Below are 21,356 nucleotides of genomic sequence, written 5' to 3'. Positions count from 1 at the left end.
CAGATGGGGAAGCCAAAACCTTGACAGATTCCCTTTTTTGAACTGTGACTACTACCTTTTCATTCAAGAATTTTTATGTTAGACTATTTAAATGCACGTGGCACAGAGAGTATGTGGACTCTGAACCTGAAGGCTAGCTGGCGGCACCCCATGTGGTAAACCTAAGAATGTAAACCTTTATTTATTTTATTCTTCAATAAAACGTTTCCTCTGGAGAACCAGGACTAGCCAACTGATTATTAGGCTATTATCTTGTTTTAAAAATTAGACTGGATTTTTTATATACTTTTTATTTTTATCAACAAGAAGTTATGCATTTAAAAAACATTAACAGGAGACTGCAAGAAGAGTTCCAAAAATATTTGCTATCACTTTACAAACAGAGAGCTTGTGGAAGGTGAGGTTTTTTTTACATCTATTCACCTGGTGTTTGTGCTGTGTGGTGGCCATTGTTGCTTCTGTGGTGGTCATTGTTGCTGAGGTGTTGTGCCTGTACCGTGGTGTGGCCTGAAGTCATGGGGACTCAGTCCTGCAGCATGGGTGCTGTGAGGCACTAGGTTGTCCACCCTGCTGGTGCACCATCACTGCGTCAGTAGTTTGCTTATGGCGCTGGACCTTTTTGGTTAGGGACCCACTTATAAGTTCACTGTGAAGTGGTGGTGGGCTTTAGATAGTTTGATCAGCATGTTAAACTAAGAACCTGTTCAGTTTTTTTAATTTTTGCCTAGTGGCATTAGATCAATGTATCATTTTTGGATTTGCAGTCTATGTTTTTATACTGTTCTGTCACAAAAATATTAATATATGATTGAATTTTAAGATAGCAAATTAACAACCAGAGTAAAAAAAATATGAATATATTACTACAGGGAGGTTACAATGGAATTTGGGAACATAATAACACATAAGCAGGGTTGAACTGGCCTGGCGGGGTATCGAGGAAATCCCAGTGGGCCCTTGTCTCTGGGGGCAGGAGAGAAGGAGAAGAAGAAAAGAAGAAAAAAAAATTCTGCATTTTTTAGGGGTGTGGGCCCTTTAAAAGTGCAGACAGAGAATGTGCAGGGGCGTGTGCATGCAGTGTTCATTACCTAAACCGCAGCGCGCATCCTGATCCTATCTGTCAAGCGTGTGCCCATAGCTTACTGACTGTGCACTCCTCCCGTCACCATGTGGTTTTTAATTACATCTAATCACACTTGGTTCCGGCCAACCCATATGTAGGCTTTGCTGACAGAGGTGTCCACATTCACCCATGCATACAGACATTAGCCTTCGGTAAGTGTTCACATTTGGACAGGGAGGTCAGGGACCCATCAGTTTAATGAGACCACCTTGACGATGGGTGATGGGCTCACACTATTTGATCAAATTTGTGCAGAGCGCCTCTCAAATATTTTCCTAATGTTTGCTATTCATATTTCATGTATTTCATATTAGACATGCTTTGGCAAGATAGAGTGCAACCTTTTTTGTATATTCTCACCAGTATTGACGGCAGCACAAATTAACACAGTTTCTCTTGATGTCTCCTGTGTATCTGCAGCAGTCTAAGCCTCATTCGTGGTTGTGTGCACACAACTCTACCAGATGAGCACAACTGTGCAAGTTTAGTCTCATTTTACTACCCAGAAAAGACCCTACAGGGCTTTTCTGACTTTTCAATTTTTTTCCTTATGTCATGGAAATGCCACAGATTTTCAAAATTTACATTCCAGAATCCTCGAAAATCTGCCCATCAGTACTATTTGAGGATAGAATCTGAAAACTCAAACTCCCAATAATCAGACACTTGCTTGCAGCTGCTAGGATTCTGTTAACTACGGTAATTACTGGAATTCCCAAACACCTCCATTGTTTAACCAGAGGATACAAAATGCAAACTTCATGTTCCAATTGGAAGAATTAGCCAGTGGCTAAAATAGAAGGCACACACAGCTCCATTAGCAAATAGTATGGTGTGTGTATTGAGTGGTTTAAAATACTTATAAGTGAAGGTCTTTTGATATTTCCTGTTCTGCTCCTGTTCTCTCCAACATTGTGTAACTGGAATTGTTAAAGGGCCACTGTCACCCCCTCCAGCCGTTATAAACTAAAAGAGCCACCTTGTGCATCAGTAATGCTGCAGTCTAACAAGGTAGCTCTTTCAGTTTTTGCTTCTGTTATTCCCTCAATAAAGCGTTTTATAATTTTCCACAAATACCTATCTTTGTACCTGGAGGCGGGTCTGAAGCCTCCTCTGTGAAGCACCCAACTGCCGTCACTCATCTCTTCTGGGGCGATGGTCGCCACCCCCTGTGCGCTGTTCTTCTTAAATCCGGCGCCTGCGCTGTGCGTGCCTGCCTGGGGCAGGCGCAGTGTTCATTGGCCGTCATCGCTCAGATGCCGGGTGCCTGACTGCGCCTGTGCGGGCAGTGCGGCCACCCTGTTACTGAATCCCCGCCCCGCACTGTGTTATGCATTATGCACAGTGCGGGGCTGGGATTCCTGGGCAGATTCCTGCACAGACCGACGCTGGAAGGCGGGGAACCTGGGGGAGCGTCTGACAAGCGCAGTGCGCATGCCCAGGAATCCCAGCCCCGCACTGTGCATAATGCATAACACAGTGCGGGGCGGGGATTCAGTAACAGGGTGGCCGCACTGCCCGCACAGGCGCAGTCAGGCACCCGGCATCTGAGCTATGACGGCCAATGAACACTGCGCCTGCCCCAGGCAGGCACGCACAGCACAGGCGCCGGATTTAAGAAGAACAGCGCACAGGGGGCGGCGACCATCGCCCCAGAAGAGATGAGTGACGGCAGTTGGGCGCTTCACAGAGGAGGCTTCAGACCTGCCTCCAGGTACAAAGACAGGTATTTGGGGAAAATTATAAAACGCTTTATTGAGGGAATAACAGAAGCAAAAACTAAAAGAGCCACCTTGTTAGAATGCAGCATTACTGCTGCACAAGGTGGCTCTTTTAGTTTATAACGGCTGGAGGGGGTGACAGTGGCCCTTTAACAGCCAGCTCACACAGCATTTTCTATGCAGACCGGAGGTCACTTTCCCAGTGTTTGTATATGAACCTCAGAACGAGGCTCTTATAGCCTTACTTTAGGAAAGGAACTATCGGTCCACTATGTGAGCCATAAAGCCTGAGCTGCTGTCATATGATGCTTGAAAGGGACTGGAGCACAGCTGGAAATAGCAGAAGACAGTGGCCAGAATGTAATTTTATGCATAGACTACACCCACATACTGATTTCTAACAAAGTGGGGCAATTAAAAAAATTGCGGAGTGGTCTTTTAAAGGATATTGGTCTCCCTGAGTCCAGTTAAGTAAATTTATACCCTCCTGATCCCCCTCTATATGATAGCATCTAATACAATAGTCTATTCAGTGGTATCTGGTTGGCCAGTAGTATTACCGTTCTTGTCTTCTCATATGCATTGTAAGCATTTTGTACTTGCAGCTAGGCCAGAACCTCTGGTGGACAGGTAACCCATCCAATCATCCTCTGTTTTCTAAGTTTGTTATGTTTCAACTAAAAAGATACATTTTTACTGCTATTGTGCCACCTCATTGAACATTGTTGTACTTTGATACTCAGAAAGCTACTTATTATATTATTCAATCTCACTTGTTAGTATTAGTATTTGCCAACTAGCATTTGTATAGATGTTGTTTCATCTGATGTTACTCATGGACTATACTTTCTACAACAGTTTTGACTACACTATTGTCAGATGGTATATCCTTCTTTTGAAAATCAATAAAAATAATTTATAAGGAAATAAAAGTTTGCCCTAGCCAGAGATGCAACCATTACAACCTGTGTCACCAATGTTATCCCCCTTACACTCAGCACAAGCCACAGGTATTTTTGCAATCCACATGTGCCCATATTACAGTTTATACCAGCAGATGCTTAAACGGGAACCTGCCAGCAGGATTGTGCACAGTAACCTACACACAGTGTCAGGTCAGCACTGTTATACTGATTAAAATGATACCTTGGATGATGAAATCCATCTTGTGGTTGTTGTTTAATCTTTATTTTTAGATTTCCTGGCATTGCCCTGCATTAGGAGGAACCCAGGGCCAACCGCACTAGCATATGGTCTCACAAGGGGTCTGAAGATCTCATCTCTGTACCTAGTGACAGTCAGGCTACCTCTGGCGAGCACATGGAGGGCTGTGCGGCCCTCCAAAGAAATGCCACCACACACCATTACTGACCCACTGCCAAACCGGTCATGCTGAAGGATGTTACAGGCAGCAGATCGCTCTCCATGGCTTCTCCAGACTCTGTCACCTCTGTCACATGTGCTCAGTGTGAACCTGCTTTCATCTGTGAAGAGAACAGGGTGCCAGTGGCGAATTTGCCAATCCTGGTGTTCTGTGGCAAAGGCCATGCGTCCTGCACGGTGTTGGGTTGTGAGCACAACCCCCATCTGTGGATGTCGGGCACTCAGACTATCCTCATGGAGTCAGTTTCTAACCATTTTTACAGACACATGCACATTTGTGGCCTGCTGGAGGTAATTTTGCAGGGCTCTGGCAGTGCTCCTCCTGTTTCTCCTGCACAAAGGCTGAGGTAGCGGTCCTGCTGCTGGGTTGTTGCCCTCCTACGGCCCCCTCCACTTCTCCTGGTGTACTGGCCTGTCTCCTGGTAGCGCCTCCAGCCTCTGGACACTACACTGACAGACACAGCAAACCATCTTGCCACAGCTCGCATTGATGGGCGATCCTGGATGAGCTGTACTACCTGAGACACTTATGTGGGTTGTAGAGTCCGTCTCATGCTACCACGAGTGTAAAAGCACAACCAACATTCAAAAGTGACCTAAACATCAGCCAGAAAGCATTGGTACTGAGATGAGGTCTGTGGTCCCCACCTGCAAAACCACTCCTTTATTGAGTGTGTTGATAATTGCCAATAATTTCCAACTGTTGTCTATTCCATTTGCACAACAGCATGTGAAATTGATTGTCAAACAGTGTTGCTTCCTGAGTGGACAGTTTGATTTCACAAAAGTTTGATTTAATTGTGTGTGTGTATATATATATATATATATATATATATATATATATATATATATATATATATATATATATACTAGATTGTGGCCCTATTATAACGCATCGGGTATTCAAGAATATGCATGTCCCCGTAGTATATGGACAATGATGATTCCAGAATTCGCGGCAGACTGTGCCCGTCGCTGATTGGTCGAGGCAACCTTTATGACATCATCGTCGCCATGGCAACCATTATGACATCTATGTCGATACTGTACCCGTCGCTGATTGGTCGAGGTGAATTCGCGGCAGACTGTGCCCGTCTCTGATTGGTCGAGGCAACCTTTATGACATCATCGTCACCATGCTGTGCCCGTCGCTGATTGGTCGAGGCCTGGCGGCCTCGACCAATCAGAGACGCAGGATTTCCAGGACAGACAGACAGACAGGCAGACAGAAAAACCCTTAGACAATTATATATATAGATATATATATATATATACTAGATTGTGGCCCGATTCTAACGCATCGGGTATTCTAGAATATGCATGTCCCCGTAGTATATGGACAATGATGATTCCGACTGTGCCCGTCGCTGATTGGTCGAGGCAACCTTTTTGACATCATCGTCGGCATGGCAACCATTATGACATCTACGTCGATACTGTGCCCGTCGCTGATTGGTCGAGGCCTGGCAGCCTCGACCAATCAGAGACGCGGGATTTCCATTATGACATCATCGTCGCCATGCTGTGCTCGTCGTTGATTGGTCGAGGCCTGGCAGCCTCGACCAATCAGAGACGCGGGATTTCCATTATGACATCATCGTCACCATGCTGTGCTCGTCGTTGATTGGTCGAGCCCAGGACAATTATATATATAGATACTAGACTGTGGCCCGATTCTAATGCATCGGGTATTCTAGAATATGCATGTCCCCGTAGTATATGGACAATGATGATTCCAGAATTCGCAGCAGACTGTGCCCGTCGCTGATTGGTCGAGGCAACCTTTATGACATCATCGTCGCCATGGCAACCATTATTACATCTACACTCACTGGCCACTTTATTAGGTACACCATGCTAGTAACGGGTTGGACCCCCTTTTGCCTTCAGAACTGCCTCAATTCTTCGTGGCATAGATTCAACAAGGTGCTGGAAGCATTCCTCAGAGATTTTGGTCCATATTGACATGATGGCATCACACAGTTGCCGCAGATTTGTCGGCTGCACATCCCAAAGATGCTCCATACAAGGCAGGATGGATCCATGCTTTCATGTTGTTTACGCCAAATTCTGACCCTACCATCCGAATGTCGCAGCAGAAATCGAGACTCATCAGACCAAGCAACGTTTTTCCAATCTTCTACTGTCCAATTTCGATGAGCTTGTACAAATTGTAGCCTCAGTTTCCTGTTCTTAGCTGAAAGGAGTGGTACCCGGTGTGGTCTTCTGCTGCTGTAGCCCATCTGCCTCAAAGTTCGACGCACTGTGCGTTCAGAGATGCTCTTAGGCCTACCTTGGTTGTAACGGGTGGCGATTTGAGTCACTGTTGCCTTTCTATCAGCTCGAACCAGTCTGCCCATTCTCCTCTGACCTCTGGCATCAACAAGGCATTTCCGCCCACAGAACTGCCGCTCACTGGATTTTTTTTCTTTTTCGGACCATTCTCTGTAAACCCTAGAGATGGTTGTGCGTGAAAATCCCAGTAGATCAGCAGTTTCTGAAATACTCAGACCAGCCCTTCTGGCACCAACAACCATGCCACGTTCAAAGGCACTCAAATCACCTTTCTTCCCCATACTGATGCTCGGTTTCAACTGCAGGAGATTGTCTTGACCATGTCTACATGCCTAAATGCACTGAGTTGCCGCCATGTGATTGGCTGATTAGAAATTAAGTGTTAACAAGAAGTTGGACAGGTGTACCTAATAAAGTGGCCAGTGAGTGTACGTCGATACTGTGCCCGTCGCTGATTGGTCGAGGTGAATTCGCGACAGACTGTGCCCGTCGCTGATTGGTCGAGGCCGCAACCAATCAGAGACATGGGATTTCATGGACAGACAGACAGACAGAAAAACCCTTAGACAATTATATATAGATTATGTTGTTTAAGTGTTCCCTTTATTATTTTGAGCAGTGAATATGTATATATATATATATATATATATATATATATACATAATGTTCATTATGTAAAGAAGGGGCAGTTCACTGAGGGATCAGTGACCTGTTAGAAGCCACATGAATACCTAAGTAGAGCACCACATTGAGATCACCTCCGTAGGCCTGCCCCGAAGCACGAGCATATCATTAACTCAAAACTGAAAATAAAGATTAAACAACCACAAGACGGATTTCATCAACCAAGGTATAATTTTAACCAGTATAACAGCGCCAACCTGACACGGTCTACAGGTTACTGTGCACAATCCTTTTGACTGGTTCATTTTAATTATAGTTTATAGAGACTGCCAAACATGTCTTCCTTTCTTACCCCTGCTGGTCCTTGCCTCTGTTGCCTGCCTCTTGTTCATGCATTTTCTCACTCCTTTCAGTAGTTATATTCCCAGTGGGGAATGTTGGGTGTTATATTTTTGGCTCCACACACATTTGCTAAATTTTTAGGTAGGTGCATTTGTTAAGGAGAATGGCAGCCTATCATCATGATCTATTAATCACTGTTAAGTACCTACTGATGTCAATTATATAGTGGTTGACATTTAAGCATTTTGCACTTATAAAAATTTTTATGATTAAATTAGAAAATAGTTGGAACATGAAGCAGGAGAGCTGGCAAAGTAAGATGCAATACCTATTTCAAAATCGTCATCATCTGAAATGATATCAGCTTCTAAAACAACCACTGGTGGCGGACATTTTTTTAATGCATAAGCTGCAATGAAAAAAAAAACAGGTGTTAATTTCCAATTGAATTAGAAATGTAGGCATGGTAATATGTTACATTTATGGTAAATTGTGCTGAATATTCTCAAAATTGATGAATATTTTCATACTAAGAGAGAATATTGGAAAACTATTTTTTTTTTACTCACAGGCAACTTTTCCATCTGCTTTGTTGATGTTGCTGAGCATACCTTATAATTGACATGCACGTTGCATGGATATAAATTTGTATAATTAAAGGCGTATTGGCAAATACCTGTACAATATTTTAAAGAAATTGTTTATGAAATAGAAAAATAAGTTTAGTTTTCTAAACCTTTAACCCCTTAATCCTCAAGCGTGGTTTGCACTTTAATGACCGGGCCAATTTTTACAATTCTGACCACTGTCCCTTTATGAGGTTATAACTCTGGAGAGATTCAAGGGATCCTGATGATTCTGACATTGTTTTCTTGTGACATATTGTACTTCATGATAGTGGTAAAATTTCTTTGATATTAACTGCGTTTATTTGTGAAAAAAACAGAAATTTGGCAATAATTTTGAAAATTAATAAGGGTTAAAACTTAAAAGTTGACCAGCAATTTCTCACTTTTACAACACCATTTTTTTTAGGGACCACATCACATTTGAATTCACTTTGAGGGGTCTATATGATAGAAAATACCCAAGTGTGACACCATTCTAAAAACTGCACCCCTCAAGGTGCTCAAAACCACATTCAAGAAGTTTATTAACCCTTAAGGTGTTTCACAGGAATTTTTGGAATGTTTAAAAAAAATGAACATTTTGCTTTTTTTCATAAAAAATTTACTTCAGCTCCAATTTGTTTTATTCACTAAGGGTATCAGGAGTATATGGACCCCAAATGTTGTTGTTGTACAATTTGTCCTGAGTACCCTTATATGTGGGGGTAAACCACTGTTTGGGTGCATGGCAGAGCTTGGAAGGGAAAGAGCACACTTTGACTTTTCAATGCAAAATTGACTGGAATTGATATAGGACGCCATGTCGCGTTTGGAGAGCCCCTGATGTGCCTAAACATTTAAACCCCCCACAAGTGACACCATTTTGGAAAGTAGACCCCCTAAGGAACTTATCTAGATGTGTGGTGAGCACTTTGACCCACCAAGTGCTTCACAGAAGTTTATAATGTAGAACCGTAAAAATAGAAAAACATATTTTTTTGATGTTTTCGCCCCCAATTTTTTATTTTCCCAAGGGTAACAGAAGAAATTGGACCCAAATACTTGTTGTGCAATTTGTCCTGCATGTAGATGTGTGGTGAGCACTTTGACCCACCAAGTGCTTCACAGAAGTTTATAACACAGAGCCGTGAAAATAAAAATTCTTTTTTTCCCACAAAAATTATATTTTGGCCCCCAGTTTTGTATTTTCCCAAGGGTAAGAGGAGAAATTGGACCCCAAAAGTTGCTGTCCAATTTGTCCTGAGTACGCTGATACCCCATATGTGGAGGGGAACCACCGTTTGGGCGCATGGCAGAGCTCGGAAGGGAAGGAGCACTGTTTGGAATGCAGACTTAGACGGAATGGTCTGCAGGCGTCACATTGCATTTGCAGAGCCCCTGATGTACCCGAACAGTAGAAACCCCCCACAAGTGACCCCATATTTCAAACTAGACCCCCCAAGGAACTTATCTAGATATTGTTGTGAGAACTTTGAACCCTCAAGTGTTTCACTACAGTTTATAACGCAGAGCCGTGAAAATAAAAAATAATTTTTTTCCCACAAAAATGATTTTTTTAGCCCCCAAATTTTTATTTTTCCAAGGGTAACAAGATAAATTGGACCCCAAAAGTTGTTGTCCAATTTGTCTTGAGTATGCTGATACCCCATATGTTGTGGTAAACCCCTGTTTGGGCGCACAGGAGAGCTCGGAAGGGAAAGAGCACTGTTTTACTTTTTCAACGCAGAATTGGCTGCAATTGAGATTGGACACCATGTCGCATTTGGAGAGCCCCTGGTGTGCCTAAACAGTGAAAACCCCCCAATTCTAACTGAAACCCTAACCCAAACACACCCCTAACCCTAATCCCAACCCTAACCATAACCCTAACTACACTCCTAGCCTGAACAACCCCTAACCCTAATCCCAAGCACACCCCTAACCCCATCACACCCCTAACCCTAATCCCAACCCTAACCAAATCCCTAACTCCAACACACTCCTAACCCTAATCCCAACCATAACCCTAACCACACCCCTAACTCTGACAAACCGATAACCCTAATCCCAACCCTAATCCCAACCGTAAATGTAATCCAAACTCTAACCCTAACTTTAGCCCAAACCCTAACTTTAGCCCCAACCCTAACCTTAACCCCAACCCTAATGGGAAAATGAAAATAAATAATTTTTTTTTTCATTTTATTATTTTTCCCTAACTAAGGGGGTGAGGAAGGGGGGTTGGATTTACTATTTATAGCGGGGGGTTTTAGCAGATTTTTATGAATGGCAGCTGTCACACACTAAAAGACGCTTTTTATTGCAAAAAATAGTTTTTGTGTCTCTACAATTTGAGAGCTATAATTTTTCCATATTTTGGTCCACAGAGTCATGTGAGGTCTTGTTTTTAGCGAGACAAGTTGCCGTTTTTATTGGTACCATATTCGGGCATGTGACTTCTTTTAATCGCCTTTTATTTCGATTTTTGTGAGGCAGAATGACCAAAAAATAGCTATTCATCAATTTCTTTTCGGGGGGGATGTTTATACCGTTGGTAAAATTGATAAAGCAGTTTTATTCTTTTGGTCAGTACGATTACAGCGATACCTCATTTATATCATTTTTTATGTTTTGGCGCTTTTATACGATAAAAACTATTTTATATAAAAAATAATTATTTTTGCTTTGCTTTATTGTGAGGACTATAACTTTTTTTTTTTAAATTAAGATCTATGGGCCGGACATAGATTTCCCTGTAAATCTGCCCCAGAGCTTATTTTAAATGAAAGGGGGCATTATTTCTATGATAAATGTGATGACTGGCAGTCTACTCTTCTGATCTACATGTCTCACATTGGTAAAGCCCCTTTTCATTTAAAATAAAGCACTGGAGGCAGATTCTCACAAGATCTATGTCCAGCCCATAGATATTAATATCTCATCTACATATTATGGATTTCATGGGAATAAAACATCAGATTGCAGATATCAAGGCATCATTTTACTCAAATTTCTTTGACTTGCTTGCCCATATAGATGGATTAATTAGGTGTGTTCGACTGACAAATTTCCTTTAAACAAATGCAATATCATGTCATATGTCTTGCAAACTGACCATGAAAATTTAGGACAAAGAATCCTCCAGTTGAAAAGTCACTGTGAAACCTAATTAGTACTTGGTTGGATGTGCTGTATGCTGTTTCTAGAGCTGTATTTCCACTGAAAACCCCCAACTGTGGGGAATTTTGGTCGACTCCATCCCTAGTAAAAAAAAAAAATTAAAGGAAATTATAAATTGCATTTTATATTTAGTAATAATGGTCACATACAATATGTTGAAATCATTTTAATATGTTGCTTTTCATTGTGTCATTTTTTGCAAGCTTCCCAATATGCTGCCCACATATGAAGAATAAGCATATTACTGTGCATTGTATATTGTAAGCGTATTCTTCAGCCACCATTCGCTTCAGATGTCAACTGTTACTAGATTGGAATATAAAAAAGTTCCATGTTGTCATCCAGGAGACCTTTGACAGCATCACAAATTCCTTTTATGTTGTCTTCGTAGGCGGCAATGTCTGAATTTTTATGGAATCCTCATTCTTTTGTGATGTGTGTTCAAGTACATCAGAGATTAGCAAGGGGTTGCTGAAAATCATTTAACTCATGGCCTTTCATTGCTTTCTCAGAAGTCTTTTTTTTTACCACCTGAGTCTACTATATAGTTTAGTAGTGAATGTCTAAATTGAAAGCCCAGTATTTTACTTCACAGGAGATCATATCAGAGTTTCCAAATTAACTCTTCTATTCTTCTATAAGTACAATGTGTGAGGGGGAGGATGTATGGCTTGCTAAATATTCTTTTCAAGGAGGAAAAGAACTTAAAAGACCTTACTTTGCTAAAGAATGCTGTATATATGGAGACATAGAGTTTGGGCTATGTGAAAGGAAGAAGTTCATGGTAATTGTACTATATCCTGCATTGATCTTCACGTATAATATATGCATACACTAGAAATAGGCCAGATGCTATTGCATCGGGAGTGCGGTGAAATGAACATCAGCTGCTAGCGGTATTCAAATCTGGCGCCAATATCGCTAGCAGCTGATTGGTCGCCTGCCTTGGCGGGGGATTCAAATCCCATGCGGCAAACTCATTGGCTCAGCCGGCGGGCGGCTCAGCCAATGAGCAGTGCCACGAGGGATTGAAATCCCCTGCCAAAGTCGCGAGGCACCACTCATTGGCTGAGCGCTGCAGGAGTCAATGAGGAGTCAATGAGCACCACAGGAGTCAAATCCCCCACCAAAGCCACGTGCCTTGTGCCTTGGTGGGGGATTTGAATCCCATGCGGCACCGCTCATTGGCTCAGCCAGCGGCTCAGCCAATGAGCGGTGCTTCGCGGCTTTGGCAGGGGATTCAAATCCCGTGAGGAACCGCTCATTGGCACAGCTGACGAGGTGAGGGATTTGAATCCTGCACCGATCATTGGATCAGCCGCTGGGTGACTCAGCTAATAAGCAGTGCTACGTGGCTTTTGTGGGGGATTTGAATCCCACGCCACTCATTGGCTCAGCCGGCGGCAGCTCAGCTAATGAGCGTCCCGTGTGACTTTGAACAGCGCAAGATTCAAATCCCCTGCCCTGCCGGTTGAGCCAATGAGCGGTGCCATGCGGGATTTGAATCCCCCGCCAAAGCCACGCGTCCAGGGGCGGCTCAGCCAATGAGTGGTGCCGCACGGCTTGGGTGGGGGATTTGAATCCCCCGCCAAACCTCAGCCGGAGGGCAGCTCAGCCAATGAGCGGTGCCGTGTGGCCTGGCGAGGGATTCAAATCCCACGTGGCAATGCTCATTGGCTCAGCCGGCTTGGTGGGAGACATGAATCCCGACCGCCATATCGGAATACCCATAACTTGGGTGTTCCAATATGGCGGTCGTCGTAGTTCCGATGTGAGCGCCGCTAATCTCCCGGCTGCATCGCCACTGACCTCCCTGGTGGTGCCGTTTTTGTCACTTGTGGAAGCGCAGTTTGTGGCCTTCCGGCCGCGGTGGATTGTGGGATAGCGACACAATCGCCGGAGGCTGTGACAGAGCCGATTGGCAATTATATATTAGATATCTATATGTCTGTCTGTCTATCTATCTATCTAATATCTATCTATCTATCAAAAATCAAGGCAGCAGCAGCAAAAAAAGGGTGAGAACAGGGGCGCAGAGCTTCCCAGTCATAAACCAATTCTCCAATAATATACATACAAAATTAATATAGGACTCCCAAAATAGAAAATTTAGAAAAATGTTATAGCCCATAATGACGGCAATGCTTCTATCCAATTGAGGACCTTTCTCAAGTCTTAATTGCACCAAAACATTGGCATCATTATATAGGTTATTGCATTTTTCAAAATTTTCTATTTTGGGAGTGGTGCCTTCATTTTTGGATTTATCTATCCATCTATTTATCCATTTACCCCATATCTTTGTATCCCATATCCAGCTATCTCATATCTATCTATCTATCTATCTATCTATCTATCTATCTATCTATCTATCTATCTAAATAGAAAAGCAAGATAGCAGCACAAACTTGAGCAGATTTTGGGTGCAATGCTTCCTGAATAATGCGGTTATCCAACGCAAAATATAAATGGAAAAAACTCAGGCAGCACTCCAGTTCAAGGAAAAATTGTGGGCTTTAATCCAGCACCAAGTGGCACAACTTTCTACCTCACAGCTTGATCTTTGTCAAGAACGTTGCTTGACAAAGACCGTGTTGTGACGTCGAAACATTGCACCACTTGGTGCTGGATTAAAGCCCACCATTTTTCCTTGAACTGGAGTGCTCCCTGATTTTTTCCATTTATCTATCTATCTATCTATCTCATATTTATCTAGCGCTCTATCTATCTCATATACAGTATATCTATCTATACATCTATCTATCTACCGTCCATCTATCTATCTATCTATCTATCTGTCTATCTATCTCCTATCTCATCATAACTATCTATCTATCTATCCATCCATCATCTATCTATTGGTCCATATATCTATCTATGTCATATCTATCTATCTATCTATCTATCTATCTAACTATCACATTTCTATCTATCTATCTCTATCTCTCTTCCTATCTATCTCATATTTATCTAGCTATTATCTATCTATCTAGTGGATGGCAACATATAACCTATATAATTGTAAAATAACATGCACAAAATAAACATATGCTATACAAAGTAAAAGACCATAATTTTCCCTAGCCAACTTCTAGATATTTACATATATATAGACCCCATAATATGGCTAGAGAAAAATTATGTCTGTATATTGCCTTTTACTATATGCACCATATGTTTATTTTTATGTGTTATTTTACAATTCTGCTCATTTTAGTCATCAGTAAAATGGCTGTAACTTTTCCTGGAACAATCAATATGGTGACATGAGGAATGCTGTACTCATACTAACTGTAAGACATTTCATACTGTATTAACTATTTCTTCCAAAGAATTTCTAATAAGATGTGAGTTTCAGAGAAGAAAAATGTTGATGATTGATTACTTATTTAATGTGTGCTATGCATGTATCTATAAAAATTGATTTGTTTTCCGAATTCATGTTCTGACCTTATGTGTTATTATTTTACTTCTTAAAAATGTCAAGTCGCAGTCCCACATCCATTACATAGTTGCAGAGTCAAGGAAAAAATAATCAATTTAAAGCAATTTATTTGTGATGGGTCACATACCATACTGCAATGTAATCATTCACTGGTTCGGTCTGAAGTAAAGTAAAGTTAATATAAACCCCGTGACCCTGTAGGACAGAAATGAGCCAAGCACAGTCCTTTGAATTCGGATATTCATCTGGAAATCCTGGTGAATAAATGGTCCCATTCTCTGATGATACATTGTATCCACAAGGTGCTGAAAGAAAAACATCTCATATTAACAGATAATAGAGATCACATGTTTGAAACATTTGGAATAAATACAACACAAAGTATAACAGTCAGTACAGACTTCATAGTACACATATCTCAAGAAGAAACTGTCACCAAAATCATGCTGCTGAAATTACAAATAGTGAGAGTTTTTTTTGGAAGCTAAACATTCCCAGATCCTTTAACCGTTCCTCATAGGACATACTTTGCAGTATGCTCACCATCCTGGTAGCTCTTCTCTGAACTTGCTCCAGTTATCCATTGTCTTTTTTAAAATGTGATACCCAGAACTGGACACAGTATTCCATATGAGGCCTGACCAAGGAGGAGTAGAGGGGGATAATTACTTCACGTGATCTAGACTCTATCTAAAAACCATCTAAAACACTGATGATGATCCTCATACCAAAATGTGGTTCTTATCTCCAGATTTCATGATGCAAACGTCATACATTGTTTAAATCAATCTCATAGACTTGATGAGGCTGGTGTACTTGCTTTGAAAATAAATCCATATCAGAATATATAATCATTAATAAAAGTTTTGCCACCTGATAGTACAAAAAGCTTTTTATGTCCTAGTCCTTCCTTTTAAGAAAGCAAGATCATGGTGTAGGGTTCCTTTTAATACTTTTGTAAAGACTTTGCAGTATAATTTCTGTGTATCACAAAGTTTTAGCTACATTTCATTTTACAGTTCTACAGTTCTCATAGCGAAATATTTATAATATAATCTTATTGCACAAGATTAACAAAGAAGACAAGATTTTTTAAAGAACCAGACGTAATTACAAGCAATTTGAATTTGCAGCTCTTGACTAATATATATGTCAATGACGCAAGTGCGTGGAGAGACATTAGTCCGCTTACCTATTTTCTCTGGGATAGACTGACCAGAACAATTCCATGTCACAGGTAGCCATGCTTATGAAAAAAGCCCGAGTGAGGGGCGCTACTATGATGGTGAATTGTGGCCATAACTAGCCAAACAGAGCAAACTCACATAACTTTATATTTAAAGCCCAATTTTGCAGACGTCAGCTAGAATAGCACTTTAAAGTTACCGGTAGAAGATTTTTAATTGTGAATGCAATTATTGACGTTAGTTAATTTATTAAACATTACAGGGACAGATGATTTTTTTTTTTATAAAACTTAATACAGGTTTATAAACATCACAAAAATTGCTCCTGTAATTAGCAATCTAAAGAGGAGGAATCAAAGGAAAAAGCAAAAAGATAAGTCTGCTTTGCCTCCCTGATAAAACTGCTTGTGCTCCACTTTACAAATAATTAATGTAGTCATTAGTTTTGTTTAAATGAAGGTACAGTGTGTTACACTTCATTTAAGCCGATCGCCATAAAATGAGCATTATTGTGGGCTTTTTTTTTCATGACTACAAAGTTATTGACTACTTTTTCTTCAGATTATTAACCTTAGCAACAAAGGTTTTGTGAAGCATAAAATGCAGACACAATCATCGCGCTATGAGAAACTACTGAATACTTCCGCAATAATGAAACATTAGGGCTAATGAATCACGCAGCAAATAGCCCTATTTATGGCATCATATTTACTTGTCTCCAGAGAGAGAAGGTGCAAGTTGTAATGTTAATCTCCTTAACAATAAATAACTGCTCATTAAGAATGACATGCCACTTATACACATGGAACAAAGAACTTCAATCCAACTCCGCCAATAAGATTCACTTTATATTCCTGAGTTACAAAGTCAGCACTCAATACTTTTTGACCCCATATTAATTAATTTCTACTTTTAAAAAATACAGCTTTCAACGCTGCTCTCCCTAAGATGCTTAAAAACAAAGTAATTGGCAAACAAGCTCTTAGGATAATGCACTTACCTTCACATCTTGGAAAAGGATAGTTCCAATTTCTATTAATACCATGCTGGCAAGTGAGAACAGCGTGTCCTATCAGAACATATCCTGGATAACATTCAAAAGTTATTGATTGTCCCACGCTATAATCTGAATTAATGATGTAGCCATTCTTAAATGGATGAGGATCTGGACAATTTTGCAATTCATAAGCTGAAAAAAAGTCAACAGATAAAACAAATTAAAGTGGTAGTTGCAGACTGTTTTAGAAATCAAAGTGCTTGCAAGGCAGGGAATTACTAAGAGTTAAAGGGAAGGTGCCACCAGTTTTCTTGTAGTTTGTTTTTTTGTGAAATTAAGCTTAAAATAGTAAATAAAATGTATTAATGCAATGTTTGCACTGTTTGCAAACATTTCTATATGAAACATATTATATATTTTCTTACAAATATATATATTGACCACTAGGGGGAGCATTTTCCGTTTTAGACCTCAAGCAGCTATAGTAAGACTTACCAGCTTTACTGTTAGCTGGAAAATCTGGGCAGTAACTGCTGACATCAGCATTTCCCTCCCCTTTTTGGGTGGTCTAATATCCCTGGGGCAGAATGAAGAGCAGCATCACAGGGCAGAGCCATTTTGTGTGTGACTGACCTGTGATCTGCTATCACCAGCAGTTACTGCATCAGAAGCACAGTTAGTTTGTGGTGTGTATGGAGCAGCATTGTCTGTGCAGAGCTGTCTGTGACTCATCCCTCAGTAAGATAAGAAGGAGCTCCAGGTCTGCAGTGAATGGCCAGGCATTGTGGAGGGAGGGGAGAGATACATTGTATGGCAGAGAGAGGTGTCAGGTGTCACCTCTCTGCAGGCTGGGAATGCAGCTTAATGGAGTGAATGGAGCTCCTGTGATAGAGAGTAAGTGGAGCTGGGCAGAGAGCACTGGGCTATAATAAAATGGCTGCTAGTCACACCTACAGCAGTGAGTTGTGCAGCCCACAGAGGCGTGCCCAGCTCACTGCTAACGCCTCTCCAATGTTATAGATAGGGTCCTCGCCGGTCTATTATCTCCTATGTCCATGGGGTGCTGTAAAATGACACTGTTAGTGTCGTGAACTGCTGTGAAACCAAGATGTCAGCCCCCAGTTCCTTCTTTAAACACATATAACACACGAAATCTGTTTCACATTCATTTAAAACTTGGTTATAGCAGCATGTTATGCTACATTACAGTGATTTATTAATGATCTACAAACGTGGTACCTTACCTTTAAAGCATAATTAAAGAAATAAATGAACTTGAGAACCCAGAGATTAAATTAAATGTACCTCTCCCGTAGACTGCTGCTTGTAAAAGTCTTAGCTGCCTGCTGTTGCCATTAGGGGGTCCAATCACTATATACGGTAGTTGTGTACAGCTCTGATTGACTTAAATTGTACTTCTATGCAGCATTATATGGATTAAATCTATTAACAGCAAATATGTTTAACTTACAGGGGTAAACAATTTATTAATATGGTAGAAGTAAAGTCCAGTTGCACTAAGCAACCTCCAATCAGCTCCATGTTTGCTGCTCAGTTCCTTTTTAATAGCCTCTTTACACAGGCAGGAATACTGGAATACGCTGGGCTTATCGGACCTTACCCGGCACCTGGGCACCTGCGCACTGCAGTACTTTGCTCTGCCCTCAACAGGGCAGATAAAGTACGCCTGCGCAGGAGCCATGACAGAAGCAAGGAAGAGGACGTCATCACAATTAGATGGGAGGCACCGGACCCGGACCGTGACCCCATCAGACTGGACTGCAACGGACGGCCCCCCAGGTGAGTATAATGTAACTTGTTTTTCTTATCTTTCAGAATACATCGGGGGCTTATCTGCAGCATTACAGAATGCTGTAGATAAGCCCCTGATAGCAGTGGCCGAAGCATATATACCAAAAATTAGGTGACAGATTCGCTTTAATATTAATTATCACTCAATATTGAGAAGAATTAAGTATGCCAACATTACCCATTTGAACTCGAATACAGCCACTTCTATATATTGTATGAGCCCCACACAGCCCCCTGATGTCCAGCATATGAGGCCCACACAGCCTCCGCATGTCCAGCATATGAGGTCCACAAAGCCTTTTCATGTCCAGCATGAGGCCCACACAACCTCTCCACGTCCAGCATATGAGGCCCACACAGCCTCTCAATATCCAGCATATAATGCCCACACAGACTCCCCATGTCCAGCATATGAGGCCCACACAACCTCCCCATTTCCTGCATATGAGGCCCACACAACCTCCCAATGTCCAGAATATGAGGTCCACACAGTCTCCCCATGTTCAGCATTTGAGGCCCACACAGCATTAAGCAACCTCCAATTAGCTACATGTTTGCTGATCTGTTCCTTTTTAATAGCCTCTTTACACAGGCAGGAATATTGGAATACGCTGGGCTTATCGGGCCTTTCCCGGCACCTGCACACTGCAGTACTTTTCTCTGCCCTCAACAAGGCAGATAAAGTACACCTGCGCAGGAGCCACGACAGAAGCAAGGAAGAGGACGTCATCACAATTAGATGGGAGACACCGGACCCGGACCGTGACCCCATCAGACCGGACCGCAACGGACGGCCCCCAGGTGAATATAATGTAACTTGTTTTTCTTATCTTTCAGGTTACATCGGGGGTTTATCTACAGCATTACAGAATACTGTAGATAAGCCACTGATGGCGGTGGCCGAAGCATATATACGAAAAAGTAGGTGACAGATTCCCTTTAATATTAATTATCACTCAATGTTGAGCAGAATTAAGTATGCCAACATTACCAATTTGAACTCGAATACAGCCTCTTCTATATATCGTATGAGCCCCACACAGCCCCCTGATGTCGAGCATATGAGTCCCACACAGCCTCTGCATGTCCAGCATATGAGGCCCACACAACCTCCCCATTTCCTGCATATGAGGCCCACACAACCTCCCCATGTCCAAAATATGAGGCCCACACAGTTTCCCCATGTCCAGCATATGAAGCCCACACAGCCTCCCCATGTCCAGCATATGAGGCCCACACAGCCTCCCCAGTACAGTACAGTACACAGTTGACGTGATGAAATGATGTTATTGCATCAGCTGTTTCACATGCTGATTGGTGGAGTAGGTGGCCCGAGGCCCCTCCTGCACCAATGCAGTCAACATGGATATAGACAGTGGAGACAGTGAGCGGGCACGGTGCGGGCTGCACTTTGCTCTGGTCTGTATTAGAGAAAACAAGAAATATTTTCTTTGTCTTGAAATTAATATTTAAACTGGAGACCTTCTTTAAGTGTAAAAACATCAGATGGCAGTAAGAATGATAATTAAATTTGGGATCTAAGAAGTATTGTTTCTTCTTGCGGAGAGTGACATGTTAAGCATGGAGACACAGTGTCTGCAAATTGAGATTCTGGTTTGGCTTTTATCCTAAGTCATGTGACAAGGCTCGTTAAAGGGTCGACATTGACTATTGGGATTGCTACTTCCAATAGGTGGCACTAGAGTTCTAGTCCTCTTCCTCTCTGAAGAGACAATTTGCATATTTCTCAGAGGAGCATTTCGGCTCTAATTCTCCTCATCTCGACATGCTTAACATGTCAATCTCTGCAAGGAGAAACAATACTTCTTAGATCCCGGTCAGACAGCCCTCATTCAGCCAAACCAGATCTCCACTTTGTACTGACGAGGGGGCAGTACCCCGAAACACAGTGTCTACAAATTGAGATTCTGGTTTGGCTATTATCCTAAGTCATGTGACAAGGCTCATTAAAGGTTCGAAATTGACTGTTGCAATTGCTACTTCCAATAGGTGGCACTAGCGTTATAGTCGTGTTCCTCTCTGAAGAGACAATAAACAAATTATAATTCTCCAAAGTTGTCAAGTATTAGATCAGCCAGCTATAGAATGGTAATTATACCAGTCTACAGTTTTTTTAATAGGACCCAAAATGTAATTTTAAATCTGTTCTTTTGGATGTGTTATAGAAGGGTTAATAGGTTGCCTTTAAGTGCCTATTGCCTTTAATTGCTAGAATTACTAGAATCTGTTGACGCAGTACTCTGATGGTCTCCTCTTCAAGGAGACTATACTTCTTATCATGTATGCTTTCAATAGTCAGCCACAACATGTTCTGGGTTATGGTAAATAAAATATGACCCTGGGTGATGGTGGGGGCTACATGAGTTACATCCAAATGCATATGTTGTAAATGGTATAAAACATTGCCTTGGTTTTAATATATCAGATAAAAGTGACTTGCTCACAGGATATGTGTGAGGTGTCTTTTTGTCTCCAAGCGCGCTTCTAAAATGATGGGCGTAACTACCTGATTTGGCTCTCACTGGTGATCTGTCAGCTGACTTTGGGTCAGAATAAAAACAGCTACGACAGATGCCAATAACATTTACTCAGATTTCTTTACTTATCTACTTCACCTA

General features: G+C 41.7%; 1 protein-coding gene across 2 annotated transcripts in view; it reads right to left on the bottom strand.

The window, feature by feature from the left end:
• Nucleotides 1–21,356, bottom strand: part of CSMD1 (CUB and Sushi multiple domains 1) — a 2,858,343-nt gene that overhangs the window by 329,477 nt on the left and 2,507,510 nt on the right. For both annotated transcript variants that reach the window (XM_077290057.1, XM_077290056.1), the window contains exons 42-45: nt 16,909–17,097; nt 14,849–15,026; nt 11,212–11,357; nt 7,817–7,897 (exon numbers count right to left, since the gene is read on the bottom strand). In XM_077290057.1, coding sequence (XP_077146172.1) covers nt 7,817–7,897; nt 11,212–11,357; nt 14,849–15,026; nt 16,909–17,097 — 594 coding nt within the window. The remainder of the gene's footprint in view (nt 1–7,816; nt 7,898–11,211; nt 11,358–14,848; nt 15,027–16,908; nt 17,098–21,356) is intronic.

The sequence above is a fragment of the Ranitomeya variabilis genome, chromosome 2 (genome assembly GCF_051348905.1).
Source record: "Ranitomeya variabilis isolate aRanVar5 chromosome 2, aRanVar5.hap1, whole genome shotgun sequence".
NCBI classification, from domain to species: Eukaryota; Metazoa; Chordata; class Amphibia; order Anura; family Dendrobatidae; genus Ranitomeya; species Ranitomeya variabilis.
The sequence above is the reverse complement of the archived record's forward strand: the minus strand, read 5'-3'. Positions and strand labels throughout refer to the sequence as shown.